General features: G+C 41.6%; 1 protein-coding gene across 1 annotated transcript in view; it reads left to right on the top strand.

Annotated features, from left to right (window-relative positions):
- The window catches only part of LOC129701031 (pappalysin-2-like), a 261,112-nt gene that overhangs the window by 60,933 nt on the left and 175,570 nt on the right, over nucleotides 1–24,609 (top strand). Inside the window, exons 3-4 of the mRNA XM_055641962.1 lie at nucleotides 5,592–5,737; nucleotides 17,386–17,679. Coding sequence (XP_055497937.1) covers nucleotides 5,592–5,737; nucleotides 17,386–17,679 — 440 coding nt within the window. The remainder of the gene's footprint in view (nucleotides 1–5,591; nucleotides 5,738–17,385; nucleotides 17,680–24,609) is intronic.

Genomic DNA, 24,609 nt, shown 5'->3' with positions numbered 1-24,609 from the left:
CATTCGCTTTCTTCACTGCCTGCTGCACCTGCATGCCTACTTTCAATTACTGGTGTACCATGACACCCAGGTCTCGCTGCATCTCCCCTTTTCCTAATCGGCCACCATTTAGATAATAGACTATTACCTGTTTTTGCCAGCAACATGGATAACCTCACACAAATGGATGACCTCGTCTAGCAGCTCATTCCATATACCCAGCTCCCTCTATGTGGAAAAAAAACTCAGATTCCCATTTTATCTTTCTCCTCCCTCCATTGACATCCTCCAAGAGAGCTGACTGCAGCCTAAGGGTGCAGTGCTCCAGTATTAGCACTTGTCTCTCATTAACCTAATATTATGGGGTGGCATGGTGGTGCAAATGGGTGGCATGGTGGCACAACGATAAAGTTGCTGCCTTCCAGCACCAGTGCCCCAGGACAGATCCTGACCACGGGTGCTGTCTGAATGGAGAGCACGTTCTCTCATGACCTGCATGTTTTTTTTTCTCTGGGTGCTCTGGTTTTCTTCTGCACTCCAAAGAGGTACAGGTTTGTAGGCTGATTGGTAAAGTTGTAAGCTGCCCCAATGTGTAGGTTTGTGCTAGTGTGCAGGGATTACTGGTCTGCACGGAGCCAATGCGCCGAAGGGCATGTTTCCGCGCTGTATCTCTAAACCAAACCAAACCAAACCCAGGGTTCAGTTGGCGTGGGGCTGAGTGTGCAGTCTAGTAGCTGACATCCAGATACCACCTTTGAGTGTCCTTGGTGTCCATCCATGGGTCACTGCTTTCGCCATGGTTGGCAGCTGCTGTTTCACCACCCAGACTGCAGTTTGCAGGCTTGGCCACTGCTCACCACTTAATCAAAGTTCTCGTGTTTGGCAAAGAGATGTTTGTGTTGTAAAGCTGAATCACCCTCCTGGGCACACAATGAAAAAACACTAATATCCTTGAGCAGTGCTAAGCTGATTGGAAAGACTGATAACTTTTTGCAAAGAATTCTTCAGTGTTCAAAGATTGTTGTCTAAATTATACTATGATTTAAACTGGCAGGACAATCCATTTAAAAAAAATTAATCATTTTAAAAACTCATTTTCCAATCATTTTAGTGGTAATTATGTGAACCTGGTGTTCTGTCCCTGATTAGATAAGCCAATGCTGGGAATCTATTCCATGCCCTCAAAATCCCCGGTAATCTGAATCGAGACCCCATGAGGAGTAGATTTGTTTTGGATAGACTTTGTTTATGATGGCAATGTCTGTAATATTGAGAATGTTCAAAGTTGTCTCTGTGTGTTATTCACTCTGACACTGCAGTACCATTAGAATGGCTTGTGATAAATGTCTTTGGATGGTGGAGTGGGTTCATGCAGCAATAATTTATGTGTCTGTTTTAAAAGCGGGGGTGGTATATAATCCACAAAATTACATGATAAAGGATATCCAAAATTTTAGCTTCTGTAAGGCAAAAAGTCAGGCCGTGGGAGAGATAAACACACAGCGCTGGAAGAACTCACTGAGTCAGGCAACGTCTGTGGAAGGAATGGACAGGTGACGTTTTGGGTCAGTGCCCTTCTTCAGATTAATGGATGGGGAACTAGAGAATGGGTCAAGAGAGGAATTTCTTACTTTCTATTCTATTTGTATATCCTGTTTACTAATGTCATTTGTACCGATGGAACAGTGAAAGGCTTTGTTTTTCGCTGTCCATCAGATCAGATATACTATACATAAATGCAATCGTCAAACTCAAATACAATAGGTAAAAGGGGAAGGTACAAGATGCAGAATATAGTTCTCAGCATTGACAAAGTTTAATGTCCACAATGAGTAGAGGTGAATCGAACAGTACCCAAGCTTATGGAAGTCTGATAACAAATGGGTCGAAGCTGTTCATGAGACGTTATCAAGATTCTGCATCTTTTTCCCAATGGATGCGGGGAGAAGAAAGGACTTGTTATTACAAGTTGTTAGTAGTTATCAAGATGAGAGAATGGCACAATGGCACAGTAGTAGAGTTGTTGTCTGTACGGAGTTTGTATGCTCCTCCTGTGATGGTGTGGGTTTTCTCTGGGTGCTCCAGTTTCCAAAAATCCTTCCTCTCCCTCTTCCCCCTAACCCTCGCCCCTAACCCTCGCCCCTAACCCTCGCCCCTAACCCTCGCCCCTAACCCTCGCTCTTAACCCTCGTCCTTAACCCTTGCCCTTAACCCTCCCCCTACCCCTCTACCCCTCCAGCTTCACAACGGGAACCTGTCAGCCGCGCCTGCGCAGTTGGGGGCTATGAGTGAGTGGTGGAATATTGTATTGGGGGAACGAGGTCCATCGGGTCCCACTTGGTCTAGTATATAAACTACTAAACAGGGCTCTCACTTAACTTTTTTTCCCTGTCCTTGCGGTGAAGTTTCGTTTATAAAAAACAATTCCAGAATATTTCTTGTGTGGGTGGGGAGGGGGGTGGGGATGGGGGAAACGTCCATGTGGGGGTTTCCATTATGTGGGGGTGGGGGGGATGGATGGAATAGGGGAGAGGTTTCATTTCCAGAACTTTCCTTGTGGGGGTGGAATGAGGGAGGTGTTCGCCAACCCCGAAACCCCCCCACGTGGGAGTTTTCATTGTTGGGGTGGTGGTGGAATATGGAAGAGGTTTCATTTCCAGAACTTTCCTTGTGGTGGGTGGGATGGGGGGGGTGGGGGTTTTCACGTAGGAAGGATTGATTGGCGTTTCACAAAAAAAAACAGAACTTTTCTCCGCCGCCGCCCAACCTGGTGGAATATTGTGTTGGGGTACAAGACAAGGGACCCACTGGTATGTATGTATGTATGTTTTCGAAATACAGCCAAAATGGTACACGATAGCGCAAAAAGCAATTTAGGGCGCCTTGGTCACCATTCGCCTGCGGTGTGCAATGTCATATTTATTAAATTTTACAAAGTGATTCCCTTTATAAACGTTAATGAACTTTCTACTGTGACTGGCAGTGTGCTTCCAATTACTGGGACCGTCAGCCGCGCCTGCACAATTGGGGGAGGGTTGCCGGTCCTGGTATCCACGCTTGCGCAGTTGATGGAATTTGAAATAACTGAATGGCTTGTACTTGACTGTGTCACAATGGGGATCTCTGGCGTCACAACAGGGACCCAAGGGATCCACAAGTTGTCTAGTACTATTTAATATTTAAGATAGACACAAAATGCTGGAGTAAGCCAGATGGTCAGGCAACATCCATGGCGAAAAAGAATGAGTGATGATTTGGGTCGGGAGCCTTCTTTGGCCTATTTTAATGCTTATGCAGCACATATTTATTCAGAAACAGTATATAAAATGTAATACAGCATTGAAATCTATTCTGGCACTGACATGTTTTAATAGATAATGATGTATTCAGGCATTTGCTGCAGTATTGATTTATATATCAAATCACATCAATTTACATTACACAAGATGGCTATTGCTCCATTATCACAAGATGGATATTGGTCCATTATGACCATACTGATTGAAGAAGAGCTATCCAACCTAATCCAAATCTCCTCCTCCATCCTGATCTATTACACTCTGTGTTCTTGATGTGGTTTGGCCTGGCACTGAGGCTACCAAAGATGTACACCCTTTTCAGAGAAGATATTCTTCTCCAAATTAGTGCGAAATGTCTTTATCACCACACAATCAGGTTCATGTATGTTTCAGTAAGATTATTTATTTTCTAAAGCTCGGCCAGTGTATGCCCAATCTTCTTAGGAACCTCCTTGGAAGATAAAGAGGCCAAAACAGTATGCAATACCCCATGGCAGCTATAACCAAGTCTGTTAGAATCATGATATCTTGATTTGTCAGAGTCCAGTACAGGCATTCCCTTACTTATATAGAGTTACATTCCGAACCATTACGTAAATCAAATTTTATGTAAGTTGGAATCTCCATCCCCATCCCATGCCCAAGACAACTCGCTGAGAATATTGATTCAGCGGATTCTGGGCTGTGTCCAGAACACTTTCTGTGGCATGCAGCTTTCTGGGTAAGCACTGCCACCATTGCCGGCCTGTATCCCATGAAAACTTGTGATTGTAGTGTTGTGGAAATTACAAACTTGCACTAGGGACTGGGTACAGAATTGTTTACGTAAGTGCGAATTTGCGCAAGTCTCTTATTGCGTAATTCAGGGAGTGTCTGTATTCCAGAAGTATTTGGTGTATTTGCTGTGATTATTTTCATGAAGACATCACAATCTCTCTAAATTATGAAACCACAATGATTACTTCCACATCAGAGTGAAAGTATCATACAGGCACAGATACTGGAAATATTACATTGGTCCCTTTCTTACCAGTGACTTGTACAAACCCTGCTTGTTTTTACCTTTGCTTCTGCCCCGAATATTTCAAGCAGCTTGTGATGTCCCTTACTCTGGTATTATTTCAGCAATGTTTTGCCTCATTGAATATTGAATTTCTACTTCTTATTTTGTAGTCACATTACATGACTAATACTCTGGTCTTACACCCTCTTGACCTCCTGCTGTAATTTAAGTGGGAGATCAATGGAAACTCAAGAGAATTGGTGTAAATGCCATTTCTGATATACTTTTGGGGACATGGATCTTTCGTCGAGGTTGTGTATATATGGGAACATCCCGAAGACGTTCACCTATATCCATAAGACATACTGTAGGAGCAGAAATAGGCAATCTACTTTGTCATTCAATCATGGCTGATCTAATTTTCCCTCTCAACCCCATTATCCTGCCATCTCCCCATAACCTTTGACACCCTTGCTAATCAAAAACCTATTAATTTCCACCTTAAAAAATACACAATGTCATGGCATCCACAGTCGTCTATAGCAATGAATTCCACAGATTTAATACCTTCTGAAGAAATTCCTCCTCATTTCCATTGTGCCCTCTGATTCTCGACTCTCCCATTACTGGAAACATCCTTTACACATCCATTCTATTCCAAGCCTTTCATTACCCAGTAAGTTTCCATGTGGATCATGCTCTCCGTCATTCCATGAATGCACTTTTAGTTGGGCAAATCTTCATCATTTTGAGCCAAAAAACTTAGTTTTGTCTTTGGCACTCTATGCTTGATTGTATTATTCTTTTTGGTATCCTAAGATCTTGTGCGGAAATTCCATGAACATTCCATTAAAGAATTGGATTAACCTTACAGCCAGCATGGAGAGCAGCGCTAACTCCACGGCTCAGGGCTGGTGTCCCATCAGTCCAGAGAGGGCTGTAGGTTAACCCGGCGAGACAGGCAGAGTTGAGCTGGATTTAGCGCTGCTTCTCCAAGCTGGCTGTGGGCCTGGGGGCACTACTCCCGTCTGACTCCCGACATCTCCCGACGGGTGGGGGTGGGGGTGGCACTCGGGAGAGGACAGGGATGTCCAGTGGCGGTTTGGCAGTGATTGCGGCGACGCAGTCCCGGGATCGATCCTAGCTGCAGATGAGGCGCAGGTCTATGTCCATGCTGCAGTACGGCTGCTGAGAGTTTTTATCGCTTGCGACCTTTGAGAAATTCCATGATTCCTTGCGTTTTACGGAATAAGGAACTCGCTTATTGGATTGTCTGATGTTCACTAAATTTTAAGTCTCTTCTCTTTTAGGACTTACATGAGTGTGAAAGAACTGAAGGAGACACTGCAGATCAATGGTTCCATGTATCTGAATGTTTATTTTGCCAATTCGGTACGGGAGGAACTGGCAGGTGCTGCCACCTGGCCCTGGGATAAAGAAGCCCTGAGTTACTTGGGTAAGTGTATTTAATAGATATTTCTATTTGTTGGATAATCTTGGTCAGCTGCATGCTTCCTGCGCACATCAATCTCGCTGTGATTAATATGAATAGAAACACTTTTGTTAGAAGACACAAAATTCTGGAGTAACTCAGCAGGTTAGGAGACAGCATCCCTGGAGAGCATCGATAGATGATGTTTTAGGTCAGGAACCTTCTTGACACTACTGTCATTTGTCGGAAGAGATAAACATCGCATCATCTATGGCTATACTTTTTTGGATCATTAAAAAACATCAAGACCTTATAAAATGATGCTAGTTCAGTTTAGAGATACAGTGTGGAACCAGGCCTTTTAGCCCACCGAGTATGCGTCAACCACGATCACCCATGCATTAGTTCTATCCTCCACACGAGAGACAACTTGCAGAAGCCAATGAACCCACAAACCTGTACGTCTTCAGAATGTGGGAGGAAACCGAAGCACCCAGAGGAAACAGGAATAATGTACAAACTTGTGTCTCTGGCATTATAATGTGCAACTCCACCACTGTACCACTATGCCGCCCTGGTTAATAGAAAATAGACCCAAGAAGTTCATAAATGGATGGGACAAAGTCTCTTAGGAATAAACGATAATATTTAACATCCTTGGATTTACTCTTCATGTGCACATTTAGAGTTTCCTTCACTACTTTCACATTAGCAACCATCTGCAAAATCAATAATCCATTTCGCCATAAGCAGAGCTTCTAATCTTCCTCATTTCAAAGACACATTTCACCATTGCTCTTAACTTTCCTTGTCTCTGCCCTCCCTCAATTCATCTGGCGCTGAGACTCCCGTAGCATGTCAATGAACACACAGCAAAGAAATGATCCCTAGATATAGAGTCATACAGTGTGGGGAAAACAGGCCCTTCGGCCCAACATGACTACTACTGACCAACATGTCCCATCTACACTAGTCCCACCTGCCTGTGGTGCAGAGCTTGACGGACAGAGGCAGAATTTTGATAAGCGTCTATGATAGCTTGTTGACAGAATTCCATTTTTAATGCATAGGATTTGAGTCATGCTATTGACAGTCTAAGAGCTTGGTATATTAAATTTCTAATGAAAACTTTAAAGTTTTTCCCTCCAAGAGAAGGAACTCTCAAGTGCGTGTCTTTACTCATCACAAATCTTGATTCTGCATTTTAATATCATTGATCAAAAAAAAACTATATTACTTTATATAGATGGGAAGAAGATAGGCCTGAAGAAGGCAAGCTAAAGAAGGGTTCCAACTCAAAATGTCACCTATGCATGTTCTCCAGAGATGCTGCCTGACCCGCTGAGTTAGTTCAGCTCTTTTTTTCTTCGGGTTTGTTTATTTTTTTATTTATTAGAAGCATGTATACAGATAATAGTGAGCGACAATTTAATTACAGATTTCTTACACAGCTTCAGTTTTTTTTAAAGAGTTTATTTTAAAGAATAAAGATAAAGAGAGAAAAAGATGAGAGAAACTAATAGAAAAAAAAGGAGACGAAAAAGGAAACTACCAATAACAAGATTGTGGAGATAGATCCAGGAAATGCTGAGTATAACTATTCATCCAATCCCAATCTCAGGTTTCAACCCATATCTTGTGTTCACTTTTCACCAATTCACTTTTTCAAAAATTCAATAAATAGAGACCATATTTTAACAAATAATTCTGGTTTGTCAATTAAGACAAGTCTTAATTTTTCCAAATGCAAGGTCACAGTCATTTCCGTAACCCACATTTTAATTGTGGGGGCTGCTGTTTTTTTCCAAAATGTTAGTATCAATTTTTTTGCAGTTATTAGACTGTAATCAAGAAATTGTCTCTGACCCTGGTTTGTTTAATTTCTGCCATAGATAATAATTTATTTTTATTTGCTCTGTGAGTCCGTTCTTTGATATCATTACCCGTTCTATTTGCTGCTTAACTAGGGAATGGAAAGGTATTCATTACTCTTTCCTGTAGATAGAGGGTTGTTTATAAATTATCTAGATAATGGGTAGAAGAGAGTGGTGAATCTCTGGAACTCTATGCCACAGAGGGTAGTTGAGGCCAGTTCATTGGCTATATTTAAGAGGGAGTTAGATGTGGCCCTTGTGGCTAAAGGGATCAGGGGGTATGGAGAGAAGGCAGGTACAGGATACTGAGTTGGATGATCAGCCATGATCATATTGAATGGCGGTGCAGGCTCGAAGGGCCGAATGGCCTACTCCTGCACCTAATTTCTATGTTTCTAAGAAAGATGTAGTTTGAATCATAGGGGACTGGTTGTCATCTTTTGCCCAGTTATATTGAATCTGATCATTTGCTATCACCTCCAAAATTATCAGCCCAATAAATGTATAGAATTGACAGTGCTTAACAGTTATTGTGAAAGTGAATCCCCAGAACCAGGTGTAAGGATCGATCTGAAACTTTAACTCTGATTCCATCTCAACAGACGTTGTGCACTTTCCTCACATTTCATGTCAGTAATACATACTGAGGGCCTCAGTAAAAAAAGGAATTTGACCTATTTAGTTATTGCCTGTCAGTAAGTCTGATGGCATTCTCCATGTGGAATAAGTCATCTTAACAGCATAAAACAGTGGATCCTCTGACTTAATCAGTGAAACTTGGAGCGCATGAGGTTGAGGGGTATTTTTACAGAGGTATATAACATCATGAGGGGAATAAATTTTTGCCCAGGGTAAGGAAATTAAAAACCAGAAAACATAGGTTTTAGTTGAGAGGGGCAAGATTTAATAGGAACCTGAGGGGCAATGTTTACAGTCAGAGAACGATGGGTATATGGAATGAGCTGACGGAGGAGATAGTCAAGGCAGATGCTATTTAAAAGATGCTTAGACAGGCACATGGATAGGAAAGGTTTAATGGCTATAGGCCAAATGCAGGCAAATGGGGCTATCTTAGATGGGGCACCTCGGTCGGCATGGATGAGTTGGGCTAAAGGACTTGTTTCCGCGCTGTATTACTCTATAACTCCACAGGAGAGAAAACAGTTAATGTACAGGAATGTGTTCAAACATAGCCGCTGTGTCAATAATGTTGAGAGCTACAAATGTGGTCAGAAATACAGCAGCGGATGCACTCCACCACTCGCTTTCAGCTGCTACCTCCCTCTGTAGCCCACACTGTTATTCCTTGCTTTTTGGACGAGAGACTTTGTGGTATGGAAGTTATTAGAAAATATCAAAAGCAGCTTTGCTAACTTCTGAGGGAAATCTTTTCAAAGGTTATGAAAAAGTTAGACTGCAATCAGATTATTTTCTTGCATTGTACTTTTAGCGAGGGAGTGTTGCATAAACAGTGATACGCACCTTCAATTCATTCCAAGGCAACTGGGAACTGTTTGAAGCAATAATTGTCCAGGGCTAATAGCAGCAAATACCCAGTGCTCAGACTCACGATCCCAAAATGCCAGAGACCTTACCAATAATTTCTTATCTCCGATAACATTGCACACAGCCACCCAAACTTAAGAATGTTTTTCAGGTGAAGGCATAAAACCATATGAAACCAAGTAGTCTGCCAATGATTCACGCTGTATTTTATTTTTATCTATCTATTTAAATTGTCAAGCTTCAATCAAATAAGAAAACAATGCAAAGTAGAGTTTATAACCATATAACCATATAACAATTACAGCACGGAAACAGGCCATCTCGGCCCTACAAGTCCATGCCGAACAAATTTTTTTCCCCTTAGTCCCACCTGTGGGCTGGTACCATAATGTCCCTTCCATCCATACAGGTTTCATTCTGTCCACCACTTCCACTGGGAGCTTATTCCACACCGCAATCTGCATAAAGAAGTCCCCCTCATTTGCCCCTAAACCGCTATCCCTTAATTCTGAAGTCAGTCCTCTTGTTTGAATCTTCCCTTCTCAACAATGTGTCCATGACTGTTACACTTTCATTTTAAAGAGCTCTACAGAACCTTCTGGCTCCAGAAATAAAGACCTTATTCAACCTATCTTACTTAGTCCAACTCCTCTGTACTCTCTCTATTTTGTTGACATCCTTCCTATAATTGGGCGACCAAAATTGTACACCATACTCCAGATTTGGTCTCACCAATGCCTTGTACAATTTTAACATTACATCCCAGCTTCTATACTCAATGCTCTGATTTTTATAAAGGCTAGCATACCAAAAGCTTTCTTTACCACGGTTATATAGTTCCTTCCTTCCCTGTGTTGTCCATTGCTAGGGTACACTAGCACTATCCTACACACTAGAGACAATTTACAATTTTTACAGAAGCCAATTAACCTACAAACCTCTGTCTTTGGATTTGTGGGAGGTATCTTTCAAAAAACTGGAATGCAAGGGTTTCCACACAGAGAAAAACCCACGCAACAGGTTTCACATGGGATTAGTAACGTACAAACAAAACATTGTACAATGTTCATGACTTTAGAGACAGTACAGACCCACAAAATCCATGTGTCCATTGCTGAATCTAGAGGACAATTCAATTTTTACCGGCATCAGTGTGGGAGGCAGAGCACACAGAGAAAACCCACGCGGTCACATGGAGAACGTACAAACTCCATACAGACAGTACCCATAGTCAAGATTGAATCTGGGTCTCCGGCATCATCAGGCAGTAACCCTATCATAGAGTCATAGAGTCAAGGAGTGATACAGTGTGGAAACAGGCCTTTCGACCCAACTTGCCCACACCGGCCAACATGTCCCAGCTACACTAGTCCCACCTGCCTGCACTTGGTCCATATCCCTCTGAACCTGCCCTATCCACGTACCTGTCTAAATGTTTCTTAAACGATGGGATAGTTCCAGCCACAACTACCTCCTCTGGCAGCTTGATCCAGACCCTTTGTGGAAAATTGCCCATCGGGTTCCTATCAAACCTTTTCCCCTTCGCCTTGAACCTATGTCCTCTGGTCCTCGATTCCCCTACTCTGGGCAAGAGATTCTGTGCAACAACCCGATGTATTCCTCTCATGCTTTTAAACACCTCTATATAGCTTTGTTACAAAATCTACCATCAGCAGCGCTACAGAACTGCCAATGCTTGTGAATGCGATTCTGGAGGCTTGGGGGGGGGGAGAGGAATTTCTTCTGGCTGCTAGCTGATGAAGAAAAATCGTTTGGGCTTCCGTTTCCGGGTTTTTTTTTAATTTGCCGGACGATTGCGTCGCTGGATTAAAGTTAAACGTGACTTCTAACACCTTCAACGCCTTCAACATCACAGATCGCAATATCAGGACAAAACAAAAGGTATGTCGTTTATTTAACATATTATCTTGTTTTTTGGTGTGGCATCATTTTAATCTTATGATACGAAAAATGTTGTTTAGGCCCACATAAACAAATCGGCTGTGTCTTGCCTGCCGATAGGGGCTTAAATCATGGCAACGGCCACATTCCAATCGATCACATTCCAGAAACATCCACTCTCAAGATAATCAAATTCATTATTTTTTTGCACAATCATGTCATAAGAACATCTAAATCATCTATATTTTGTGTTATTGTCTATCCATGGTCAATATTTTCATATTAAATATCCACCATACATAGTCAGATGTATTGTGTAAAAAATAATGATTTTGATTATTTTGAGAATGGATGTTTCTGGATTAATTTATGAGAATTCCTTCCATTTGGCATATAAATTCATGGCTGAGATTTAAAAACCATGTTATATTGTGAATTCTTGTGTGAATGGGATCAGTTTGTTAATTGTTATTTGGATACTTAGGTTATTAAAAACAAATAGCCTTTTCTTAAGAAATAGATAGATGTTTAGATCTAGTAATTGAATTTAGATGAATTTAATTGATTAGATGAATTTAATTGATTTGAGGAAACTGATGAATATGAATTTTTTGTTGGGTATTTACTATTTGTTTTAGCGTTTAACTTTATAATTTCTACCTTTTTTTCTAAAACTGCAAATAATAAATTATTTCTGTTAATGCTGTTCATTGTTTTTTTTCTTTACATTTTAAACAGATGGCTCCGAAGAAGAAATTCAAAATTGTCAATCCAAATGCCAAGTAAAAGAGACTGATTTAGACAGCATTCGCAGAGATTATCCGAATTTGGACTACTCCAAATGTGATGATCTACAGGACATTCTTAATGGGAAAGTAGTGGGCAGAAAGGCATGTCGTGCATGGTTTGAAGAGCAAAAACTTGTAGTTTACAATGCCAAAATTGAAAAGTTAAGGAAAAACAAGGTGTACAGAGTTGCTTATTGGTTACAATCTGAATAGTATGATGATGCTACCGATTATGATATGCCAATGTACCAGCTAGCAATTGATCTTCTCCTTAACGACTTGGTCTTTTGCTAGAAATTTGAATTTCTTTACCTATCTGTTATGAACTTACAGCATATATTACAATAATATTAAAGTTCTGATCTTGAGAATATCACATTTTTGAATTGTCAAGGCAGTCTGGGTGTTTATTACTATTTCCGTCACAACGGTCAATTTTGTAGTTGACTATAATTAGATAACAAACTAATTATATTCTTTAATTTCAGGTCTTCCAAGTATGATGTTTCATATTTGTTTCAGAATGTTTCAATCTACAATAACTGAAAATTTCATTCAGTTCTCTTAATTTTTAAGAAATTTATGGGCTTTTGACTGTCCTCGATCACAGCTTTTGTGTTGTCAATGGAAAAGCAATAGGGAACAAGATGCTAATTTCCGAGTATTAAAATTACCATATCTTTTTTACTACAATATATGAATGTGAATTAGGTATCAAATTAAAGTTCTTTTTATGCTTTATCGGATGGAATAAATTACAGGCCTGATTTTTAAAATCTCACCATTTTATAACATTCCTACTCTATAAGATCAACCCTCATCCTCCTGTGCACCAAGGGATAGAGTCCCAGTCTACTCAACCTCTCCTTATAGCTCACACCCTCTAGTCCTGGCAACATCCTTGTAGATCTTCTCAGAACCCTTTCAAGCTTGACAATATCTTTCCTATCACACGGTGCCCAAAACTGAACACAATATTTGCAGTTTCACCAATGTCTTATACAACTGCCATGACCTCCCAACTTCTATACTCGATACTCTGACTATCCCGGGCCACTCTGCCGCCCCTTGGGAGTTTGGGAATTTTCCTTCAGAAATCAGGATAAGCAGCTGGCCATTGTAAAAACTGGAATGCAAGGGTGTCTCCACTGGTGGGCTGGTAAACATTTACCTCATCAGCTTCCAATCTAAATATATATATGGGATTTGTAAAACAACAGAAAATTGAACCTGGAACATTAACACACAGGTACGGGGCCTTTAGCCAAACCTGTCCATGTCGAACCTTGAGCCACTTTGTGATCTTTTGGTTCTGATGTTGATTTGTTCACTGAACAAAAAAGAATGCTAGGAGCCAGAAATGACCCTGATCCTTCATCAAAGAAGCTGAGCATAGTCTGATGATGTAATTGACATTGTATTACAAATCGAATAAAAGAGCTGGGGGGTCTTCCTGGTCCCAGTTACTTGCCCAAAATAGCTTGCAGCAATGTCTAATAATGTGAAAGATTATGTAACCACTGCTTCTTTCCATCCCCACCTGTACACAATTCAAGGAGGAACTTGCTCTGATGTCAGAGCAGCTGCAGTTGGAATTTGCTTTTAATTTCCTGGGTCTCTAATCAAATCTTTTTCTTGGGCTGTCTAGGCCTTAGCCCTTCTTTTGTTTCACTGTGCTTGGGATTTTTAAATGAACCTTTAATGGGAATTTACCTTGCACTAAACTATATACATTTTATCTTGCATCTGTGCACAGTGGATGGATTTTATTGTAATCATGTTAGATGAGTTTATTGTCATGTATACCGAGGTACGGTGAAAAACTTTTCAGTTACGTGCTATCCAGTCAGCAGAAAGACTATATGATTACAATCAAGCCATCCACAGTATACAGATACACGATGAAGGGAATAATGTTTAGTGCAAGATAAAGTTGAGTAAAGTCCGATTATAGATAGTCAGAGGTCAGAGGATCTCCAATGAGGTACATGGTAGGTCAGGACTGCTCTCCATTTGGTGATAGCATGGTTCAGTTATCTGATAAGAGTTGGGAAGAAATTGTCCCTGAATCTGTAGGTGTGTGTTTTCACACTTATGTACTTCTTGCCTGATGGGAATGGGAGAATGCATAGTCTGAGTGGATGGCATGCAACAAAAGCTTTTCACTGTACCTCAGTACACATGACAATAATAAAATAAATGAATCTTTAGCCATATTAAGACCTTTCCCAAGTAACAGGTCCTTCATTAAACAGGATGTTCTAATTGTCAAACATTATTCATTCCATTAATTCCACCTCTCTCATTTGCATTTACCAAATCCTCCACTTGGCCTGCCCATCACATTCCCAAACAACTTCCCTCAATTAATCTAACATGTCAAATTCCCAAATATTATTTCCTTCACTAAAGCAGACACCCATTCCTGAATTTCAGATGCTTTCCTAGTATAACCAATACTGCTGTGCAACATCTTCTTCTTGTGTAGTATGGTGTGCACAGCCTAAAGTTGGAGACACCAAAACGCTACATCTATTTGTTTGTGCACGTCTGGTTGATTGCATTAGTCGAAACAGGGTGGACCAAGTGAAGTTTGCAATCTCCCACCCCTTCTGCAACATCAGATTTTTGAGTTACTCAACCTGTCCCATTCTCACAAACCAGCTCCTTCTCTATTGCAGCCAGTTTGTTTCTCAGAAACCAGCTGTTCCATCACCAATATCATGTATGTTGCTTTAAATGTAATTTTCTCTTGTCTTGCTCTCCTTTGAGCTTACATATGCTTTACACTGGATATTGAATGTAATTGGAGACAGATGCTGGCAACAGAGTGCATAGATTTGTTTGACGTGTACCAGATGTGTATGAGTTATTAACTCTTATTTAAGCTGTTCAGTGTGTTACATTTTGCACACTTTGCAAAATGCTCAGCTCAATATCATGGTGCAAATCTACTGTACATTACTATCATGGTTTGTTTTAGCACTACCATCATAGGCACAGGAATTATGTTTAGTCCAAGATTTCTCTCCCTTCCCACTGAATGCTTCTGTGAGATGTGACAATTAACTATGTATAAAATCCATCAATGGGTTGCATTGCTAACCAAGGACATGCACATTCTTATCATTTCTCACTCCGCCTTTCTTAAGCCATCTTGGACCTTTTGTCCTTGCTTCTTGAGATGAGGGGTTGTTGCTCTTTGAAGAGAATGAGGAAAATTGGGTTGTTCTCACTGGAGTGTGAAAGGATGAGAGGTGATCTCATTGAAAGATACAACATTTTTTGGAGACAATTTGCCAAAGTTGTTTCATCGCAGTGAAGAATTCACAACTGGAAGCCCAGGTATTAAAGGATTGGTTATTTCAGTCCGGCATGAGAAATATAATTGCACAGAAGGTTGTGAATCTGTAAAATTGTGAATAGTTAGGATTCTCTACCTCCATTGTGGATGTCCAGTCATTGCATAGATTGAAAGCTAAGATTAATGGATTCTTAGAGCCAAAGTGAGTCGGAGAATGTAGTGATAGGGCAGTAAAATCAAGGAGTGACAGGATCAACCAGAATCAGAATGAAATCCATATCAGAAAGATGGCCTATTCTAACTCTCCTGTGATTGTGGCATCCTTTAACTATTGTTTGGACATCACTGTGGCTACTGATTCTTTTGAACACTCTTGTTTATAAACTTCTCACTGAGTTAAAATCAGAGCTATGTATTTTATTTTCCTGGTATATTCAAATGGTTCAGCGTTTGCCTCCTTAGTAGTTTCTTTTACAAGCAAAACTGGGAGGGAAGGGAGTAATTCAGAAGTCACGATACATTTGATACCTTTGATACACAACAGGAGTTGATGCCCTTTAGTTAGACTTTCTGGAGCTCTGAAGCAAATTTAAAAGAGATAATCTTGAAAGTGATAATCTCTCGATCAGTCTCGCTGTCATGTACTGGCAGGAGAGGAAGTAGAAAAATGAGGTTAATTAATGCATATGTGCCTGGGAGTACCTAATCAAAATGGATGGGCTGGATCTCTAAGATTGGGATTAATGACCACATGGGATGCTTGGAGAGGGTTTAAACTAAAATGGCAGTGATGGGCACCAATGTTCTACGTAAGATGAAAGGAATCAGTTACAAAAATTAGTGGTAGCAGCACATACTTTTACTTTCCTCTTTGTTTAATTTAGAGATACCATGCGGAAACAGGCCTTTCAGCCCACTGAGACTGCACTGACCAACAAACTTCCCATACACTAGTGCTATCCTACACACTAGGGACAATTTACAGAAGCCAATCAACCTACAAACCTGCACGTATTTGGAATGTGGGAGGAAACCGGAGCACCCGGAGAAAACCCATGTGGTCACAGGGAGAATGTGCAAACTATGTATAGACAGCATCTATAGGCAGATTGAACATGGGTCTCTGGTGCTGTAAGGCAACAACTCTACCGTTGTGCCACTCTACATATGTGACAATACCAGATCTAAAAATCAATCAGAGTTGTTCCGTGCCAACATTTGGTTCCACTTCACCTTGGCCACCTTTCCATTCTCATTCTATTGAAATTAGACTTCCTCCTGCTTTCAAATTTTGGCAGTAGATTGCACTTGATTCTTATTCATTACTGACCAGTTTAGGGCCAGTTTTCTCCAAATGCTAATTCATCCCTCCCACGGAGTCAAGGAAGTGTTTGCAAATACACGCGGCTTGTGCTTTTTAATGATAGGTAACGTATAAAGTAAATGGAACATGTGATGAAAATGAAGGACCAAAAACAGAGCATGCAGGTAAGCACAGCAGGTCAAACATCAGTAAGAAAAGAAACAGGGCCAATGCTTTGTACAACAAAATTGAAATCCTGACGGAAATTAAGGACAGTCAAATATAGCGAGAAAATCTGTTTAGAGATACAACAAGGCAGCACCTCTACCAGCTGTGCCATTTTGCCACCCTGGGCATCCATTTGGCCAATTAAGTTATTGCCACACTTCGTCTTTACTAGGGGCATTTTGACTGTGTCCTTGTCAGATCAACCAATCACCTTTTTAATTCTTGTTCCACACCTCAATATCAAGACGAACAGCAATCTTACTCACGGCTTCCATGCATTCAGTCAAGCTCTCCCTATTTGAGAAAATATACTGTTTCATTGGGGGCAGTTCAAAGAAGGTTTTCATCGGGATTTGTAGCTGAACCTGGCGCTGATCATGTTCTTTTGGAGAATAGAGCTCTGGGCAGCTTGTGTTCCCTTCTCTCTCTCTCTCTGGTTCTACCTTGCATTATCTCAACAGTATAAGCAGCTTTAAGGATTAAAATAGGGAGTTATTTTCCTCTGGATAACTTTGAATTATATTGCATATACATTAAGCTATGAGTGGAAACTGAACAGCAAAGTTAGGCTTTCCTCCCCTAATCCCAACAGCCTGATCCAAGTAACAAAACTGAAGGGACTACGGTAATGTTTTACCATCCAATCTATTGCTTGTTTAGTTTATGCAAAGAGGAACCTCCAACTGGAAATATGTACTCATGTTGGACAGTGGTGCATTCACTGGATCTTCCATGCTGGGCTGATAATGTTTGTTTTTTGTTTTCAGGTGGGGTTGTCCTAAGTCCAACTTGCTATGGAAGGCCTGGCCACACCAATACTATGATTCATGAGCTTGGCCACATCTTGGGCTTGTTTCATGTCTTCAAAGGAGTGAGTGAGAAGGAGTCGTGTGATGACCCTTGCAGGGAGACGATCCCATCAATGGAAACTGGGGACCTGTGCGAGGACACCGCACCAACTGTTAATAGCAAAGTCTGTCGGGACCCAGATCCAGTGAATGATACGTGCGGTCAAGTGCGATATTCTGGCACACCATTCAACAACTACATGAGCTACACAGGTAGGTGTTTGGATCTGGTGAGATCTTGTAATATAGGAGTCGGCATGTTATTTTGCAACTTTACAAAATACTGGTTAGGGTTTGGCCACACTATAGGTAGGATGGGATAGTGCTTGTGCGAATCTAGAAGTTCAATATGATGTTGCCTGGATTTATTGGACTTAGCATTTAAGAAGCAATTCGATAGGTACATGGATAGGACAGGTTTAGGGGGATATGGGCCAAATGTAGGCGTGGGATTAGTGTAGATGAAACATGTTAGTTGTTGTGGGCAAGATGGCCAAATGGCCTGTTTCCACACTGTATGACTCTATAAGTTGGAGGGATAGATTGAATTTGCTGGTCTCCCTGGAACGAAAGATATAGATAGTCAAAATCAGATGCCATTACTACATTTAAAAGGCATTTAGATCGACACTAATGTGACTAAGCAAGGCAAAGAAAGATGTGGTTGGAAGGAAGAATATGGTATTGCATGAATTTGGCGGCATGGTGGCATAGTGTTAGAGTTGCTGCCTAACAGTGCTAGAGACCAGGTTTGATCCTGACCAGGGGTGCTGTCTGTACGGAGTTTGTATGTTGTTTCTGTGACCGCATGGGTTTTCTCCGGGTGCCCCGGTTTCCTCCCACATTCCAAAGACGTGCAGGTTTGTTGGTAAATTGGTTTCTGTAAATTATCCCCAGTGCATGGAAAGAACTAGTGTATGCGTGATCGCTGGTCGGTATGGACTCAGTGGGCCAAAGGGCCTGTTTCCATGCTGTATCACTAAACTAAACAAAATTCTTGGTAAAGCCGTCCAATTAACCCCATTTTTCCCTTGAGGTTTTATTTCAGTGTTTATCCTTTCTGACCCTTTCTGACAGATCAAAACTTGCTTTATATAAAGTAATTGACTTCTGGCTCTTCTGTTATTCACCTTAACCATGTGTTCCCTGCTACTGGAAACAGATTTGCAATATACACTCTTCCAAAATCATTCATGATTTTAAAAGATCTACTAAATGTCCACTCGGCCTTTTCCACTGTAAGGAGAATAAACTCAACATTGATCAATGGATTTTAAGATTACAAGGTAATCAAATGATGCAAGTTTACTACCATATTCCTGAGGTAAGAAATAGCAGGTGGCAGAGAAATCATGAGGTGCCAAATGGCCTATATCTGCCTTCATCTCCCAGGTTATCACTCCTCTTTATTTTTGCTGGCTAGGGCAATTGGTTTGTCCTGTTGTGGTTGTTGCTACAACTTTACCAACAGGACTGCTTTATGATAAATGTTGCAGAGAATTGTGGGTGCAACCAGACCATCACATAAGCCTACCTCCATCTGTACTACATCAGCTTCTGCAGTTCCTTCCTACACAGACATTTCATGCTGCCTTGGCAAGGCCACCAGCATAATCAAGGACGAGTCACACTTTGTTCATTCCCTCTCCTTTTCTTTCCCATCAGGTAAGAGGTTACAGAAGTGTGAAAACACATACCTCCAGATTCAGAGACAGTTCCTTCCCAGCTGTTATCAGGCAGCTGAACCATCCTACCACCAACTAGAGAGTGGTCCTGAGCTGCAATCTACCTCATTGAAGCCCCTTAGACTACCTTTTGTTGGACTTTATTAGGCTTTATCTTGCACTACGTTCATGACAGCTCGATTATAATCATGTATAATCTTTCCTTTGACAGATTTAACATGCTTTTCATTGTACCTCAGTACGTGACAATAAACTAAATTACACTAAGCTAAAAAGTCCAGAGAGATGAGACAATACAAGTTGTGCTGGGTGTGGCTGGCAGGTCTGCCAGGGAAGCCACTGGCTTGGGACCACTTGTGGATAAGCATGATGTTGACTTGTGTGGCTCCACCTTCGATCTAATGCGAGCTGAATGTCAGATGTCAACACTTCTGTCACTTCCTTGTGGCAGAGCCGCTCATCACTGGGAATTAGCTGGGGAATCTGCCACTGTGATCCAATGCCAGACAGATCCACGGTACACAAAATTGCTGGAGAAACTCAGCGGGTGCAGCAGCATCTATGGAGCGAAGGAAATAGGCGACGTTTCGGGCCAAAACCCTTCTTCAGACTGATGGGGGGGGGGGGGGGAGAAGGAAGGAAAAGGGGAGGAGGAGGAGCCCGAGGGCGGGCGGATGGGAGGGTGGGAGGAGACAGCTAGAGGGTTAAGGAAGGGGAGGAGACAGCAAGGGCTAGCAAAATTGGGAGAATTCAATGTTAATGCTATACGGACGCAGGGTCCCCAGGCGGAATATGAGGTGCTGTTCCTCCAATTTCCGCTGTTGCTCACTCTGGCAATGGAGGAGACCCAGGACAGAGAGGTCGGATTGGGAATGGGAGGGGGAGTTGAAGTGCTGAGCCACCGGGAGGTCAGGTTGGTTATTGCGGACTGAGCGGAGGTGTTCGGCGAAACGATCGCCCAACCTACGCTTACGATCGCCCAACCTACGCTTAGTCTCCCCGATGACAGACAGACCCATCGTTGGATAGGAATACACATTCCGAATACTCATTGTTGGATTGCAATGAACATTAATAGGAACTTCTGACATGGAGATCAGGAGGTTAATTATTTTACTTTATTTTGATGTTTTATTCATTAATATTTTAACATAGTTTGAATGTTTTATATGCAGTAGTTTCATTCCAAAAGCTAAATATGTCAAATGATGAAATCTAATGGAATCATTTGCCACAGAAGACCATACTTTAGAATTTAGAGATACAGCACAGAAACAGGCAGAACAGGCCCATTGGCCCACCGAGCGTGTGCCGACCAGCGATTCCCGTACACTAGCACTATCCTACACACTTGTGGCAATTTACAATTTTACTGAAGCCAATTTAACTACAAACCTGTTCGTCTTTGGAGTGCGAGAGAAAACCGGAGCACCCAGAAAAATCCCATTCATACAGCACAGAACATTACAGCACAGGAGCAGGCTCTTCAGTCCAAAATGTCTGTGCCAAACAAGATGCCAAGTTATTCGCCTCTGATTGCACATGATCTATATTTCTCCATTGCCTTCATAAACATGTGTCTCTCTAAAAGCCTCTTAAATGCCACTATCATATCGGCCACCAGCACCACTCCTGGCAGCACATTACAGGCATTCATCGTGCATGTGTGCAATATACCTCCTTCAAACTTTGCTTATTTCAACTTACAGCTAAGCCCTCAAGTCTTTGACATTTCCTCCCTGAGGACAGAACGTTCTCACTCTCTACCTTGACTATACCTCTTATCATTTTAAGATTATAAGGTTCCCCTTCAGTTTCTTATACTCCAGAGTACCTGCCAGGTCTTGACCTGCCTCTCCTCTCCTCTAGCTTTCATTCTCTCCTTACAATCAGTCTGAAAAAGGGTCCCGACCCGAAACATCACATCCTTTTTCTTCTGAGATGCTGCCTGACCAGCTGAGTTACTCCAGCAATTTGTCATTTTTTAAAATAAATTAGTATCTTTATTCCCTTATATCTACATCCTCCTGATGTTTTTTCTGTATTTTATCATTCTTTTTATATGTCTTTTAATTTTATGTCAGCTTGCTGCCCCTTCAAGTTGAGCCTCTGGCCCATAGCTGATGGCTTTATCCATCTTCCCCTTTTCATTTAGACAACGGGTGTAACATTTGCAACTTTCCAATCCTCTGAGCATCATTATAGGATTACTGAGATTTCTGCTCTGATTCTCCGAGTTAGCCCTGACATTTATGGTTTGATTCTGGATCAGATTCATTTGGGTCCTGCTTTGTTGGAGCCAGGCCCATGCACAGAAAATGATTCTACTTTGCTCATGCCTTTAATCAACTGGGTAACTGCAAGGGAAAAGACTATACAATGTTAATCTGGTAGATTGTTCTCACCACATTATGCAGCTGAACTCCGCAGTAGATCAAGCCCAGATTAATTGGAAAACAGGCTTTGGATACAAGAGTGGAAGAAACGTGTTGAGATTGAATGAAATATTTCTATCAGTACAGAAGAGGTATAAAACAAAATAGGCAGTTACCAAAGTCAGAGATTTATTAAAGGTTCAAGGAGGTGAGGATTGACAATCATATGTCAATAGAAGATAACTCAAAAGGATATTGGAAGACAAAATTTAACAGGACTAAAGATTATGATGTTGTTTTGAACTGGGATGGCGGATGAGTCAGCCAATAGGCTATGATCCACAATGGCTGCCAATTTGTACACAAATTGCCTTAAATTATTGCTCAATGCTGCCATCAGTCGTGATTAAAAGCTGTCATTTGGACCAAAGGCAGTATTAGGTTTGCCTGTCGAGAACTATTTGGCGTCCTGATGGTGTGAATTGAGCAATATATGATGTTGTCCACTGGCAAAAGCAAGGAGCTGACAAGATGTAGAAGCAAGGAACAGCAGACCTTGGTTAACATAAAAGGACACAAAGTGCCAGGTCAACTCAGCAGGTCAGGCAGCATCTCTGGAGAACATGGATAGGTGACATTTCTGGTCTATTAATTTAACTTGCTAATTTCAGAATCGGTCTGGCAAAGGGTCCTGACACAAAATGTCATCTATCTACAGAGATGCTGCCTGACTCGCTGAGTTACTCCAGCACTTTGTGTCCTTAAGGAACTGACAACATGGACATTGCCTATGATGCATAATGGAAGGGATGATGGAATTGGCAAGCTGTATGGCCAGAGGGCACTGAATGAGAGCAACTGGATGATGAAGTGTGGCCTAACTACTGGTCAGCTCACCACAATACATAGCAACAACTATTCTAGTTGGTGGTGAAGGAATGCAAACTACAGTAATTGGAGGAGGTTTCCATAAGTTACAATGAGAGGTAGGAATTTTCAAGGAGATCTGAGGAGGAACTTTTTCCACGCTGAGTGTGGTGGGAATGTGGAATGCACTGTCTGAGGCAGATTCACTACATTTTGATTGACTGAATCAATTGAAAGACAGCGTGGAAACAGGCCCTTTGGCCCGCGGAGTCCACCTTGACAATCGATTACACGCTCACGTTAGTTCTATGTCATCCTCTCCCTATACACTAGGGAAATGTGCAGAGATCAATTACCCTACAAACCAGCATGTCTTTGGTACGTATGAGGAAACTGGAGCTCCTGGCAGTAACCCATGTGGTCACAGGGAGAACGTGCAAACTCTGAATGGGCAGCACCCGAGGTCAGGAGTAAACCTGAGTCTCTGGCACTATGAGACAGCTGTACCACTGTGCCATCCTTTTGGATTGTTCTAGATAGGGGTATAACAGGTAGCATGGGTATGAAGGATCCATGTTAGTGCTGTACGATTCTATGACAGCCCTGAGTTTTCCACACCTCTGGGCAATTGCAGCACTTTTCACCTCTCTTTATTGCAAACTGGATACAGGAATAATATTAATAATCTTATTTATATAGCACATTTTCAGTCAACTTGCATTGACCCCAAAGTGCTTCACATAATTACATTACATTACACACAGGCAAAGGTGGGTGAAGTGTCTTGCCCCAAGGACACAACGACAGAATGCACTCCAAGCGGGATTCGAACCGGCTACCTTCCGAACACTTAGCCCATTGTGCCATCTGTCGTCCCAGGAAGATGATCTCTTGTAGCTCAAACAGAAAACTGACCCTTTGTCCCAATGAGTCCACAGTGACTATCTACCACCCATTTACACTAATCCTACACTAATCTATTCTTTGCATATTGTTATAAATTGCCCCCTAGATTCTACCATGTACTTACACGCTAGAGGCAATTTGCAGAGGCTAATTAACCTACCAGTCCGCACGTCTTTGGGATATGGGGGAACCCAGAGGAAACCCACGTGGTTATAGGCAGAATGGTCAAAACTCGACACGGACAGCACACAAGGTCAGGATTGAACCTGGGTACATGTGCTATGAGGCAATGGCTCTACAAGCTGCAACATTGTGTCACCCACACATGATCCAGGAAATCAACTGCCACTCCAGATCAGAATCTGTTGTGTGTGTTAGGCAGGTGGAGGCAGGAGCTAGACTTTGGAACCCGTGTAGGGCCTTGAAGCAATCAAATGTTGCAGGAGCCTGACACTATTGCTCCTTTCTAATTTGACACTGCAGAGTTAAACCTCGTTGAAATTAGATGATTGATGAGATTGATGTTTATTGGATGTAATAACTGCTGTTTAGTTACTTATTCATTGCACAAATCATGCTAATCAATGGCTGAATTCAAACTTGGCCAGAGAGTCATACAGCATGGAAACAGGTCTTTTGGCCCAGCTGGTCTGTGCCGACCACCATGCCCCATCTAAATTAATCTCATTTATCCATGATTGACCCACATCCTTCTAAATCTTTGCTATCTATTTATCTGTCCAAATGTCTTTCCAATTTGGTTATTGTACCTGCCTCATCTACTTCCTCTTGCCGCTTGTTCCCTATATCTGTGTAAAGAAAAAGCAAATTGCCCATCAAAATCCTATTAAATCTTTCCCCTCTCACAAACCTTTGCCCCCTAGTTCTTGATTTCTCTACCCTGGGGAAAAAGACTGCACATTTACCCTACCTTTTCCCCTCATGATTTTATACTTCTTCATAAGTTTGTGGGAGCATTAAACATGGAAAGATATTCCTTACTTTCATGCTTATAACAACTTATTAGGAGGCTCTTTGGCCTAGTTGGCCCACTCTACCTCCGCAAGCAAAGCCATTAGCTGCATTCCACCCCCACCCCCCTTGTTTCCATACATAACATATTCCCATCAATTCCTCTTTATTTGTTTTGCAATTTTTCTGTACATAGGAAAAATTTACAGTTGCCCATTAACCTGCCAACATGACATTAAGATGTGGAAGGAAACCGGAGCACCGTGAAAACCCACACCTTCAGAGGGAGAATGTGGAATACTTTACAGAGTTTATCTTATGTCATGATTGAACACAAT

The sequence above is a fragment of the Leucoraja erinacea genome, chromosome 10 (genome assembly GCF_028641065.1).
Source record: "Leucoraja erinacea ecotype New England chromosome 10, Leri_hhj_1, whole genome shotgun sequence".
NCBI classification, from domain to species: Eukaryota; Metazoa; Chordata; class Chondrichthyes; order Rajiformes; family Rajidae; genus Leucoraja; species Leucoraja erinaceus.
Note: the sequence above shows the minus strand (reverse complement) of the source record. Positions and strands in the feature narration are given on the sequence as shown.